General features: G+C 52.3%; 1 protein-coding gene across 1 annotated transcript in view; it reads left to right on the plus strand.

The window, feature by feature from the left end:
• Positions 1–12,921, plus strand: part of LOC144732527 (arf-GAP with SH3 domain, ANK repeat and PH domain-containing protein 2-like) — a 110,836-nt gene that overhangs the window by 74,316 nt on the left and 23,599 nt on the right. The window contains 5 exon segments of the mRNA XM_078613935.1: positions 43–92; positions 674–803; positions 3,413–3,498; positions 4,878–4,953; positions 6,215–6,301. Of these exon segments, the coding sequence (XP_078470061.1) occupies positions 43–92; positions 674–803; positions 3,413–3,498; positions 4,878–4,953; positions 6,215–6,301 (429 nt within the window).

Raw genomic sequence — 12,921 nt, forward strand, 5'->3', positions numbered from 1 at the left:
GCCTCCTCATTCGTGCTCCTTGTCCGTTTGTATTTTTTTCAGGACCTCAAGAAGCCATTCGACAAAGCGTGGAAGGACTATGAGACGAAGTTGTAAGTGTCTCTCCGCTGTCTCCGTGTAGGTTGGGCTACGTGAGAGGGAAAAGATCGATTTTTTTTAAATCAGCACAGTTTTTTAGGCCTGCGCGCACCGCTCCTCGCCACTGTACCTGGGCTCATCATGACGGTAACGGGAGGGAGTGGGTGGTAGGGGGTGTCGGTGGTAGTACAGTGGTTAGCGCTGCACTACGAACCCGGGAACCTGAGTTCAATTCCGCTCACGGCCAACACCGGTGGCGATTATCTGAACCGGTCCTGGACCTCCTCTGGGTTGACTCAGCCTCAAATGAGTACCTGGTGTGGTGCGTAAACATGACCACTAGGGAAACAAAGGTGGTCAGGGTGTGGTGCTGGCCACCCACCCCCTCGTGTACCGTGCCGGCTTTTATAGGTGCTTGCTAACAGCACTTGCCCTAACAGTCTGTTAAGGCTACACGGGCGATCTTTGCATTTGTGGGTGGTAGGGGACGGGGGTGGGGGCACTTCTGAAATTTCTATCTTTTTAAGCAGGGCACTGCATTAATAACAAGTAAATAATAACGGGCCCAGCGCAACGCTTCCAATGTCGCTCGCAGCCTCAAGATCGAGAAGGAGAAGAAGGAGCACGCGAGGCAGCACGGCATGATCCGCACCGAGATCACGGGCGCCGAGATCGCCGAGGACATGGAGAAGGAGCGCCGCGTCTTCCAGCTGCAGATGTGCGAGGTAGCCGAGCCACGGCCGCCGCCTCGCCGCGCACACACCGCTCCCCGCCACGCACGCACTGCACTGCGAACACAAAGGTCTCCCCGTTCTCGCCAGTTGTTGGGCGCAAGTGACGTCAACGAGCAGCGCCTTCGAAGGCCGGCACAGCACGCGAGGGAGTGGCCGCTTGGTGGTGACGTTTACACGACGCACCAGGTGCTCGTTTCAGGCCGAGACGACCTAGGGGGGAGGCCCAGGGCCAGTCTGGATAGTTGTTACCGGTGTTGGCAGTGAGCGGGAGTCGAACTCTGCTTGCCAAGTATGTTGCGCAGCGCCCTTAGCTGCTGTACCACCACTCCCCACCACACACACAGACGTACACAGTGCCACCAGCATTGGCCTGGTCTTAGCTGGGGGGCAGGGAGTAGCAGTAGCAGGGTGGGCTCGGGAGGAGAGACAGCTTTTAAGGGAGAAGTCGCCAGAAATTCAGGACATTTCTGAATTTCAAATCCAGTTTCAAGCCGTGGACAAAGCTGCGCTCGTGCAATGGGTCAGCACGCTCGAAAGCTCGAATCGCAATCCAGAGGTCGCCGGTTCGATGCGACTTCCCGTCACGACAGTTGAGACCACGGTGCAGGTGTTTTTGAACCACCGCCTCCCCACCGCCGCCTCTGTGCCCAGCGGTGCAGATGGGTTAAGCACAGTGAGTCTACGGTCGTGTGCGGTAGGATAAAGTGCGGACACTACCACCGTTTCGAAGACGTCTAGCCAGTGTGGAAGAGTAGGCCAAATACCATCTAGTGGGGCCCTCTAGAGCTCCCTCTAGCGGAGGTCCTTCACCCCCAGCAGTGGCGTGGGCAAGAAATTGCTGCACTTTCAGCTTTTAATTAAAAATAATTAAATATTAAGAACAAAAAAATCCTCCGCGTGAGAGTGCAAGGTTACCACCAGCAGACGGGCGCACGCAGGGACACGCAAGGGCACGCAAGGGCACGCAAGGGCACGCAAGGGCACGCAAGGGCACGCAAGGGCACGCAAGGGCACGCAAGGGCACGCAAGGGCCAGCAAGGGCACGCAAGGGCACGCAGGGACACGCATTCCCCAATGACGTCGGTCTACCATGCCCTCTGCTTCGCGTGACCTTGTGGTGCTCTCATTTTTTTTTACGTTAAACGTCGGAACAAAACAACACCAAAGAATCCCCCCCGCCCCCCCCCCCCGAAAAAAAAATTAAGAAAATGCCCAAAAGCAAGAGAGCACAGGTCCTGCTGTGGTTCTGCGCCAGTGAGATTCTCGCCTTGACCTGCGCTCACCGTGCCGATGCCAAGTCTTGGCTGCAGCTCGGCCTGCATGAGGGCATGGGTGGAAAAACCCCGATTTTTCCAGCGGCAGGCATCGGTTTTTTTCTTTAATACAATTAAACCAGATTTCGGGGAATTAAAACCTGGTTTAATGAATACGAAACTCTGATCCAAGGCTTAGGCTGCTTCCTCGTCGGTGCTGCTATCGTACTCGGGGGGCCGTCGGGCACGGGGTAGTCGTAGAATGCGGCGGGCAGGTTGGTCGTGATGAACACGAGCTTCTCCTCCACAATCGTGGGCGCCAGTGAGTTCCTTCGCTTGGAATGGATGAAGCCCATCGTTGAGAAGTGCGGTTCTGCAATTAGAACCAATTAAACCGGATTTCTCCCAATCTCAGATGATCGGGTTTAATATAAAAAGACAATTAAACCAGATTGTAAAAAAACCCGACTGTGCCACCCTTGCATGAGTGCAGCCGCGGGCTCCGCCGAAATCCATGCGGAAGGATGCTGTCCGATAGAGGGAATAAATGTCCCTCCGTGATTTGTGTCTGTTTTGCTGACGTCCTTTGTCTGGACGTGTTTATTTCATCTTTGGACACGTGCCATGCAATCACTGTGGGCGGCACTGCAGTTTATTCTGGTCTTCAAACGGAATTGGCTGCTGCTGCCAGCACCGACACTTGTTTGTTTTCCAGACTGCTGGAATGACGGGCTCGATAAATTCTGAATGAGCGCGGCAGAGATATGGAATGTGACAGTCTGAGATGGCTCTTCAACTTCCCTCGATGGTTGAAATCGCTCTCTGGAATCGAGGCCGATTAATGTCATTCGCAGTCATTCTGCCGAGCGCTGGCGGAGTGGGTAGCGCTAAAATCTGTGGCAAGTAAACTACTAAACTATTTAAATTTTGATTTAAAGCTTTCGTGACTGCAGGGATTAATATTCTTGGTTCTTTCGGTAAAGTCACGTAGAAGGGAAATAATAAAATAATAAAAATATCAAGCAATAAAATTATCACGACGTTTCAACTGATGATGATTGCTTTTGTTGCAGTCGAAACGTCGTGAGAATTTTATTGTTTTATATTTTTATTATTTTATTGTTTCCCTTCTACGTGACTTTACCGAAAGAACCAACAATACTAAACCATTTGTTATTTAACCAGGTCAGGCCCACTGAGCTATGTAGCTCTTTTTCAGAAGTGACCTGGCCACAAATGATCACCCCATGAAGTGGCTTGTCATGCGTTGGTCACTTTGGGCTCGTAAAAACGTGCGTAGAGCAGCAGGCTTCTTGCGGCGACGCCTCTTGCTTCGTGTTCCCCCAGTACCTCATCAAGGTGAACGAGATCAAGACCAAGAAGGGAGTGGATCTGCTGCAGCATCTCATCAAGTTCTACCACGCGCAGTGCAAGTAGGCGGCTCGCCCACCCCGAAATGCGTCGCGTCGGAGATGCGTGTTTGTGCCGGCCCATCGGTGTGCCGGCGACGTCCCATTGAGATTGGTCAGCCCTGTCCCCTGCCCTCCAGCTACAACGAGGCATACTCCAAACCCTATCACTACCCCTATCACTGCCCTACCCCTATCACTACCCTGATCACTACCCCTATCACTACATCATCCCCTATCACTACCCCTATCACTGCTCTACCCCGATCACTACCCCTATCACTACACCATCCCCTATCACTACCCCTATCACTACACCATACCCTATCACTACCCCTACCACTACCCCAATCACTACCCCTATCACTACACCATACCCAAACACTACCCCTACCACTACCCCTATCACTACACCATTCGCTATCACTACCCCTATCACTACCCCTATCACTACCCCTATCATTGCCCTACCCCTATCTCTACCCCGTCACCCCTATCACTACCCCCTCACCCAGCCTCCCAGCTACGACGAGGTCTACTCCAACCGCTCCTGAACCACTCCATACAGCAAGGCACCCGAGTTGGGAATCGAACCCAGGCCCTTCTTGCTGTGAGACACGAGTCGCCTGACTGTCACCGTAGCTGCACCACCACCACTTTTAATAACCCCAACCTTTATGTCAACCAGCATCATCTTACGTGCAATTTTAGAATTGTTGCAAAGCACCCCGGAATAAGGCGCTATATACATCTAGATGCGATAATAATATATATTATCCTTAAATACATGATATTTTTGTATTGGTAGTATCAAAAACTACAGAAGCAGGAGAGAGATCGGGGGCGTGGGGGGGGGGATACGGCATCCTTCGATTGACCGAGGCACACGCGCGCGATCGTAGTGCTCTCCGGACGTGTGACGTCGTGAACGAGCGGTCCTGACCACTCTCCAGAGGAGTTGTCTCTCGAGTTGCCCGCAACGGGGAGGGTCGTCTGCCAGCAGTGGCTGGAGCAAGCAGTCCAACACGTAGCAGTAGGGCTTTCACGACCAACGTTATACATAATGAAGGTTTTTTTTTGGTGAGATCGCTTAAATATAAACGTGTCGTTAACCCGCAGCCACCCGACACAGCCAATTAGTAAGGTTTGTCACGGAGAAACATGGAAGACCTCTTCGCAATTGTGGCTAATCGTATGACGAAGCTGGTTGTGATCGCCAACGAAACGTCGTACTCGAGCTGTAAATGTTGTTTGGTTTCCTCTCCAACGCACAGCCGGTGTGCCGAAGTGGTAACGAGTCGGTGCGCTTCGTCTCCGTGGCAAACCCCCTTGATGATTGAGCGAGCAATCGCGGGGCCTTTTTTTTCCGCGGCGTAACATTTTTTTTTTTGTCCCTCGCGCAGTTTCTTTCAGGACGGCCTCAAAGCCGTCGAGTCCCTCAAGTCGTACGTGGAGAAACTCGCCAACGACCTCTACTCGGTGAGTGGGGATCGCGAACGCCAAATTCTGCCGCTCCAAATGGCTCCGCTCTGCCCACCCCCCCCCCCCCATGCCCACCGGTAATTAGAACGGACAGGTTATACAATATGCCGCGTTGTGAACACTAAGCGCCTAAAAGCCATTGGGGAAAAATGAAAAAAAAAATGGGACAAAAATACCCTCCGCCGTTTTGAGAGGCAGCCGCTATCACCGTCAAACTGAAATCCGCTCGTTTTTGGGCGTTGCGTAAATTCGAGCTGGAGCGAGCGAGCGAGCGAGCACCGTGGCTCGGACGGACGCACGGAGCCCTCGCCATTAATGTGTGGGTTGAGCGCCAACGTCGGCGTCTGGCAGGGAGAGGCTGCTTTTTTTTAAATTACAATTTGCCAAATGCTCGCGAAAAGCATCTAAATGCCAAGTAGCCAGCAACTAACATCACTGTTGAAATGGACACGGGTTGAATCGAGCAAGGTTATGAGGATGACGTCTTATCATCATCTTGGCGAGCGAAGCGGATGCTTTTCGTGATGGATTGTGTCTGAAAGTTTCGAGTAACACTTCAATCGATTTGGCAGGTTGTCTGCAGGATAAATCCCGAATAGCGACAACGTTATCGACTGAAAGTTTCATTCGTTTTGGACCATCTTTACGGGAGTTATGGTGACCCCACTTTGCAGACCGACGGACAAACGGGCAGAGTCGGTGCTAACTTAACACGCAAATTTTTCTATTCTTGTGATTTAGTCTGACTTCCTGGTGTCCAGCAAGAAGCGCCACGAATTTAATTGATGACTTTTGTCGTGAGAATTGCTCTTCCACTCACTGGTGGCGAGCGAGCCACAACAACAATAATTTGCACGTTGTTAAACCCTCGTACTCGTGACCACTTAATTTGTTTGGCTATGCCGGGTGGTGGAGGGCCTCGCAACGTAAATTTGGCTCAATCGCTACGTTGCCTCTCCCAAAAATCCATTTTAAATCGCGATATTGACTTGTGCGAAACCTCCTTGCTCGATCATAGTGACTGTTGAGAAAAATAAGCGGCATTGGGCAATGACGCACCACGTGGCTCGAAAGGATAATGATGATGATGATGGCCGTCCGTGGAGACGAGTGACAGAGTGGCATCCAAAGCGTGGGGGGAACCGCGCGGGAGAGAGGGGCGAGAGAGGGGGGCATCTGCCGCAGAGTTGCGCCGACGCTTCCTAAAATCGTCGTCGCTAACGACGCATGCCCCGTGCGCTTGTCCCCCGGCACGCAGATCAAGCAGAGTCAGGACGAGGAGCGCAAGCAGCTGTGCTCGCTGCGGGACACGCTCAAGACCTGCCTGCAGGTGGAGCAGAAAGAGGTACGGGCGACCGTGGCATCACCAGGGGGGTGCACGTGACGGGACAGGGCGGTTGCGATGTCTGGAGCTCCCCACCCCCCATCTCGTTAGGGCGGTGTGCTGGTTGTGGTTTGGGTGGCAGGTAGGGGAAAAAAAGCTGTTAATTGACTTGCTGTTTAAAATTTATTTTTAAGCCAATGATGCCCGCATCATATAGTGGTAGCACCGGTGCTTAGGGGGTGCACTGCGGTGGGTCCTGCACCACCAGATCTCCCCCCCCCCCGCTGCTTCAAATTTAAACATGATAAGCCACTTCGTTGAGCTATTATTTGTGTTGCCAGGTCGCTTATGAAATATAGCTGTATAGCTCAGTGGGCCTTATCTGGTAAAATAAAAATAGTTAAAAGTAAAAAAAAAATCGCTAATGAATGAAATGTGTGAGCGCCCGGTTACCACCGGGCCCATTCACTGGTGTGGGCTAAGGGCTTGTGCCACGATCGAATCCTCCATCGCCAATGGGCACGGGTGGGAACTTTTTAATTTGGGCCATCAAATACCTTTGGTGGGCAACCACACTTTGACGCACGCACCTCAGTCCCTTCCGCCGCTGCAATAGACGGAGGGCGGCGCTAAAAAAAAAATTAGAAATGGCGCCGTTGCCAGGTCGAAAATTTTCCTCCTCTAGTACCCGATTAGTGTGGCTCAGATGCTCGCAGTGGCGAATCAATATCGTGTGTGGGGCCGCGTTGCAGCGGCAGGGCGTCGTGTGGCCACAGGCTGTCGGATTCCCCCAGCCTTAGCCACGAGGTTCAGCGGGAACAATTCATGATGTTCCTACTCTACTAAACCCCCCTGATGATTAGTGCGGCTGAGATAAAAATAGAAAGGCTCGGGCAGTCGGCTGTTAGAGTCAAAGTGATGCAGTGTAAATTCACGCGGGACCCGGAATGTGAATGAAAAGATTAAAAAAAACATGTTTATATTCACTCCACTTCGCGAGCCCATTCTCAATCCACTGCTGGATGAAGGCTCCGTCCCACCCTGTGCCGTGTTGACCCCCCCTTCCCCATTTACCAACTCTCACATTGGCCAGCGTGGAGAAGTATGACCAAACAACCCCCTCGACTGATGGTGGATTATCTCACCGACTTGTGCGTTGCATCATGCTGTCTGGCCAATTCCACGTTCGTCTTTGCACGTGACTTGAATTGTACAGTGCGGGGAGTCTCATCAAGTCAAAATCGGCGTCTTCTCTGCTCAGAGGTGTGAAGGGCAGTGCTCATTTGTACTGGTAGCTCTTAAGAGGGTGGTGAAAATTCCACATTCATATGGGGAGTGGGTGCCAGTATATCGATAAAACTTGCTGAAAGTGGGAGATTAAACGTCTTTTTAAAAATCTAACTTACAAATCTGTTAAGAGAAAAATGATTTCCATCGCCTTTATTCAACTCGGTGAACATTTCCCTGCAAGGTTTTCCCCCCTTGGAACCACCGCTTTAGACATTCGGTTGAGACATTTAATCTGAGAAGTGTTCGATCCGGAGCATTTCGCCAACGTTCGTTGCCACTGGCAGCTAATATTCCTCTGATGGCAGAAGCAGCAGCGGCGGCGGCAGTTTCGGCTTCAAAGCGATCGTCCTCATTAAAAATGCATCACAGCCCGGCAGCGTAAGAGGCATTAAAAGCCAGCAGCCGCCCGTCTCCCACGTTTGAAAGTGCGCACCATCTCGAGGGCCGTTTAACTCTCCCCTCGACCGTCGCGCCAGGCAATGGCAAGGAGCGGTGGCGACGTTGGGCCTCGTTTTGGGGGCCTCGTTGACGACGACGAACGATGGAGGACGATGCTCCAGGGCTGCCTTGTTTTGACAGCCGGTTCAATTGCCATGAACACTTTGGCCGTGGTGTAACGGTTGGCATACTGGACTTTGTAATCCAGAGGTCGCCGGATTAGTGCGGTTCAAATACTCCAGCGGAATCCGTGGATACACCACAGCAGGTCGCGTGGGGTGGGGTAGAGCGTGTGGTTTACTCCCACCTCTTCCAAGACGTCTTGCCAGCGCTGAAGAAGAGGCCAAGTATCCTCTAGAGGGGCTCTCTGGTGTATAAATGTATGTGGAACTTTGCTCGCATCGCACGTACCGAACTGTGCTAATCGGAGGTGCGGGGGGAAGGACAACAAACTAAACACAAAAAATGTATTCTAAAGAAATTCGTTTTCAAGATTTAAAAAGTACATAGCTCCAGTGGCTTCTTAATAATAGTGCTCCCTATAGCACAGGCCCTTCTGCCAGCAGTGGTTTGAGAAAGAATTCGCAGGCCTTCACCTTTACCTCCAAATGTCCCCTTGTGATATATTTAAAGGCGCGATTGTGTTCATTGTTTGGATTGCATCCTTTAACGTCACATCCAAAATCAAATATATAGGTTATTAGAAGGCGAACACGAAGAAGGAGAAAGGGGGGTGGCTGAGACGGCGTGAGCGGTGACTGCGTTACCAAGTTTTACACGCCCAGATGCACTTCACCGATCAATCACTGTTGGAGGGAGCGGGGTAGCTGGGCCCAGTGTTCCGCTCAAGGAGGAGTGCAGCGCCAAGGGGCTCCTCCTGCGATGCTGACGACGATAATAAACGTGCTTAAACTTCCCAAACCCGTACTGCTGACCCCGAGCACCCTGCTGCACGGCTGCAATGTAAAAATATATACATCCTTTAGCCGTATAATGGGAGAAGCAGTGGTGCAGTGGCTAAGACGTTGCGCAATTAAACTGGCCGCCCGAATCGTTTGATTCCCGGCCACGGTTACCGTCATTGGCGGCTCACGAGTGAGAACCGGTCCTGGGCGCACCCCCTACCACCTCCTCACCGGCTTGTACCGACCAGCGTGATGGAGTATGGTCACATGACCTCCGTGACCAACAAGGCGAGGGGGGGGAGGGGTGAGGCCTTCATCCCAGAGTGGATTGACGAGGGGGGCTCCGAGTCGTAAATTATTTGGCAATGAAAGAGACGTCCCGCGTAAGACAGTGAAAAGAAGGTACTCGCAAAAGGTGGAGAGAAAGCAGCAGGGGGCAATCCAATTCTGCCATGTCAGGGGGGTGATGCTGTGTGAAGATTAGCGCGTGAGGCAGGTATTTGATCTCCCCCTGCGCGGGCGCCCTTTGGGCTCCCTGATTAAGCGACTTTCCCCGGGCAGCTGAGATGGCACGGCGGGGGGTGGGGGGAGGTGCTCGATTGCTTGGGCAAGATGAATCTCGAGGTGAAGGAAGGTGGCGAGGACCTGCGATCATTTATTTGGCTCTCTGGGGCGGACGGGGTCTGGTGGATGGGAAAGACGATGGTAACTCTTCTGACCGATGAGGACTCGGACGCACGTTTGTCCGACCCTTGAGCGGCACGTGGAAACGAGCGTCCAGGGGTAACCACGCAGAGACGTGCCGCCACTCGGGCCTCGTGCCATCGACTCACCCCGCAGCCCGGCAGACGCCGCTCGTTTTTGTTTTGTCGGCATCGTCGCGACGGCTCCCGCTCGCCCGTCTGGCCGCCGTAGCCATCCGCAGATCGACTGAGCTACCTACCTCCGTGAGCACCCATTACAGCAATTACCTGATAATCCTCAGCGTGGCTGCAATACTGAGGGCCGTGCACCACGAGAGGGGGTTGGAGAAGGGGGAGCGGTGTGGAGATGGGGGCGGAGCACCGGAGAGCTTTACTGTTGCCGCTGCTGCTTCTGCACGCTATCCCGTTGCCGAATAATGGATCGTCAGCAAATAAATTATACAGAGCCCTGACACTTCCCCCGCTGCACTGCGGTCAGGATTTCGGAGGCACGGGGGGGGGGGGGTGTGGTGGAGATCCATGGCCGGATGCTCTGGCGTCCGCCCCTTAAAAAGATCTCTGCCCTTGGGCTCTGCCTCTAAAGCTCCGGGCCGGGGAGTATGGTCCTCAGTGGTGCTCGGTGTCGCTTAGCGCCGTGTCGACCGCCGATTCATTCGTGGGACGCTTGCGGGCGAGTGGGAGCCGGCTGCCGTAGGCCTCGTTCGCGTAAACATGCATCTCAGGGCCAACCCCACCTTATCCTCCTGCTGCCGGTAACGTGTGGCTTTTTGGTTCATGGTAATGAGTGGCTTTTTGGTTCACGGTAACGCGTGGCTTTTTGCTTCATGGTAATGTTTTGATTTTTGGTTCACGGTAACGTGTGGCTTTTTGGTTCATGCGCTCATCTCCGTTTGTTATTCTGCGTTCCTCAAACTAAATTCGGGTGCCATTGACGAGAACGCGTGGAGCTGTTCGCCTTGCCAGCCGTGTGCCCGTTGAGTTTTTTTAATTTAGACATCTCTCAGGAGAGTAACGCCACACGAGCTCCAGGTGTTAAGTTGCCACGTTGCGTCATTGGTGCTGCAAATTGGTTTTTTCGCCAAATTTAACGTGCGAACGGGAGGCGATGGTGACGCGTTTATTTTGGTTTCCCGGAGATGGCCACCACGCGTTGTCTCCGCATTCGGCGAGCGCGAGTAAGGGCAGGCTCCAAGCTGTCGCCCCTTTTTGTCACAGCCGTCAGCCGTCATGCTCTGTGAAGACGTGTCGGGGGGAGTGTTTTACGGAGGTGTTTGAAGGTGCTTTGCAACGAGCGCCGTTACAGCTCTCCGATGTGCTCTCAAGATGTTCGGTATCGATGTTCGACGTTTCGCTCCACATGCTGTTGGGAGCTTCTTCACCAACCGTGTTCAGGAAGTGTGTTCCTGAAGAAGCTTCCGGCACGCGGAGTGAAACGTCGGACACCGTGCCGAGACAACACCGCGGCACAGCCCCTATACACATCGGAGAGCTGTACAGCACAACAGCGAAAACCTAAGCACTGGTTTATACCAGTGAGTATATGAATTTCATTTATTTCCACGTAGTTGATATATTGCCTATTCAGTAATTATGAACAGTTTCATTACATTTTTACTGGAGGATTTTTTTCTAGCTTGCTCAGTATATGGAACACATCGTTTTTTTTTAATTTTTTGTTGTTATTTCTGTCTAGATAACTTTTCAAATGGCGCGATTTCCCCGGCAGAACCCTTCGTTGAGAATTGTACAAAAGACACACATTGCTCTGCATAAGCACAGCACGTCAACTGTGATCAATTACCGGTTACTGCGTTAGTTTGTTGTAGCAGAGCCCCGCTGAGTTGCTGCTGCTGCTTCTGCGAGCAGATTTCACTTGGATGTAGTTCTGAGGTAGGCTCGAGCGCGGCACCGCTTACCATTTTTTTGGTTTGCCGTAAGTTGCCGTGGCGAAGGAAGGCTTCGAGAGTCGAATTGTGGAAGCTCTTTGCTTTGCAAACGTACAAAAGGAATAGGCCGTGAGGTGGCAGGGCTCGTTCTATTTAAATGCATTCTGCTGTCTTTCTAGCAACGCGCGAGACTAATTAGCGGTAAAACCTCTAAAGCATCGCGGGCCCAGGATCTATTTGACAGTTCTATTTTGGTGACGAGCACGCGCCTACGAGGCGGCGCTCTTCAAACGATGTTTGTCTTTCTCTTTTGCTTTGCTCGAATTAGTGCTTTTATGGCTTTCTGTTTGTTTGTTTGTTTTTTGTAGTTGCTTTCAACGTACGGCGGCGTGGCATTTAATCAAGGGGGGGGGGGCGGGGGGGGGCACCGCCGCAGCCGCCGTGAGCTCAAAGCCAAGGCTGGTTGCCAAAAATATAAAGCTGCAAAAAAATCCGTGCTGTTTTCTGAGAAGTCACTAAATCTCTCGTTCCCCTCCCCCGCGCTGCCTGTTTGCCTCTTCTACTCCCAAGTCTAGAAGAGTAAGTGCAGATTTCTGTTCCGCTCCACGGTTTCCACTCCACCGCTTGCCCTCTCGCCCGCTCGCTTGCCCGCCCGTCCGTGCCATCGTCTGTGCATCGTCGGTGCCGCCCTCCGCTCTCTTCATTGTCGCCGGATGCGTCGCGCGTTACATCTCCGCTCGCGGTGCCCCGCCGAGATTCCAGGGTTTGACTCCAGGTTTCGCCACCTGTGATTAAACCGGTGTTTCTCGAGTTGCAGTGAGATGATGACTTAAGCAAAAAAGCATCGCATTAAACGTGGCGGTTCGTTTAATTTGCCAGAATTACAGCTCTGAGAGTTAAAATTCTCGATTTGACCGTCGTGTAGCAATCCTCGCCCTTCATATGCAGAGCGAGTGGGAAAGTGCTGCCCTCTACTGTGTGTAGAACCAGAGGTCACGTGATGAAGGGATCTCAGAGGTAGCTCTGTGATGTCCTCTTCCGTGGGTCGTTCTCGACCACGCAGAGGTTACACTGCTCTGTGAACGATACGAAAGGTTGCATCGTCGCGTGACGTGACGGCGAGAGCGCATTCGGGATAAAAGTGTGGATAAAATGACAAAAACAATCAGATCCGCGGCTGTTTCAGCTGCATGTTGACACGGGAAGTCTTATAAGTGGGCGTAGCTGTTGTGCCAGTGGCACGAAGTAGACAATTTATATTTTCGATGGAAATTACAAAAATTGGTAGACTTCGCTCAGTCTTTGTGAAATTGTTGCTGCCATCTCAGCTTAGATCTTAAAACTTGACCATCCGGTTTCCTTTCACGGTGCGCATCGTCTCCCTGTGTGTGATGTTTTTTTCCGGTGATTGTTCAGTT

The sequence above is a fragment of the Lampetra planeri genome, chromosome 2 (assembly GCF_965212315.1).
Source record: "Lampetra planeri chromosome 2, kcLamPlan1.2.h2, whole genome shotgun sequence".
NCBI lineage: Eukaryota > Metazoa > Chordata > Hyperoartia > Petromyzontiformes > Petromyzontidae > Lampetra > Lampetra planeri.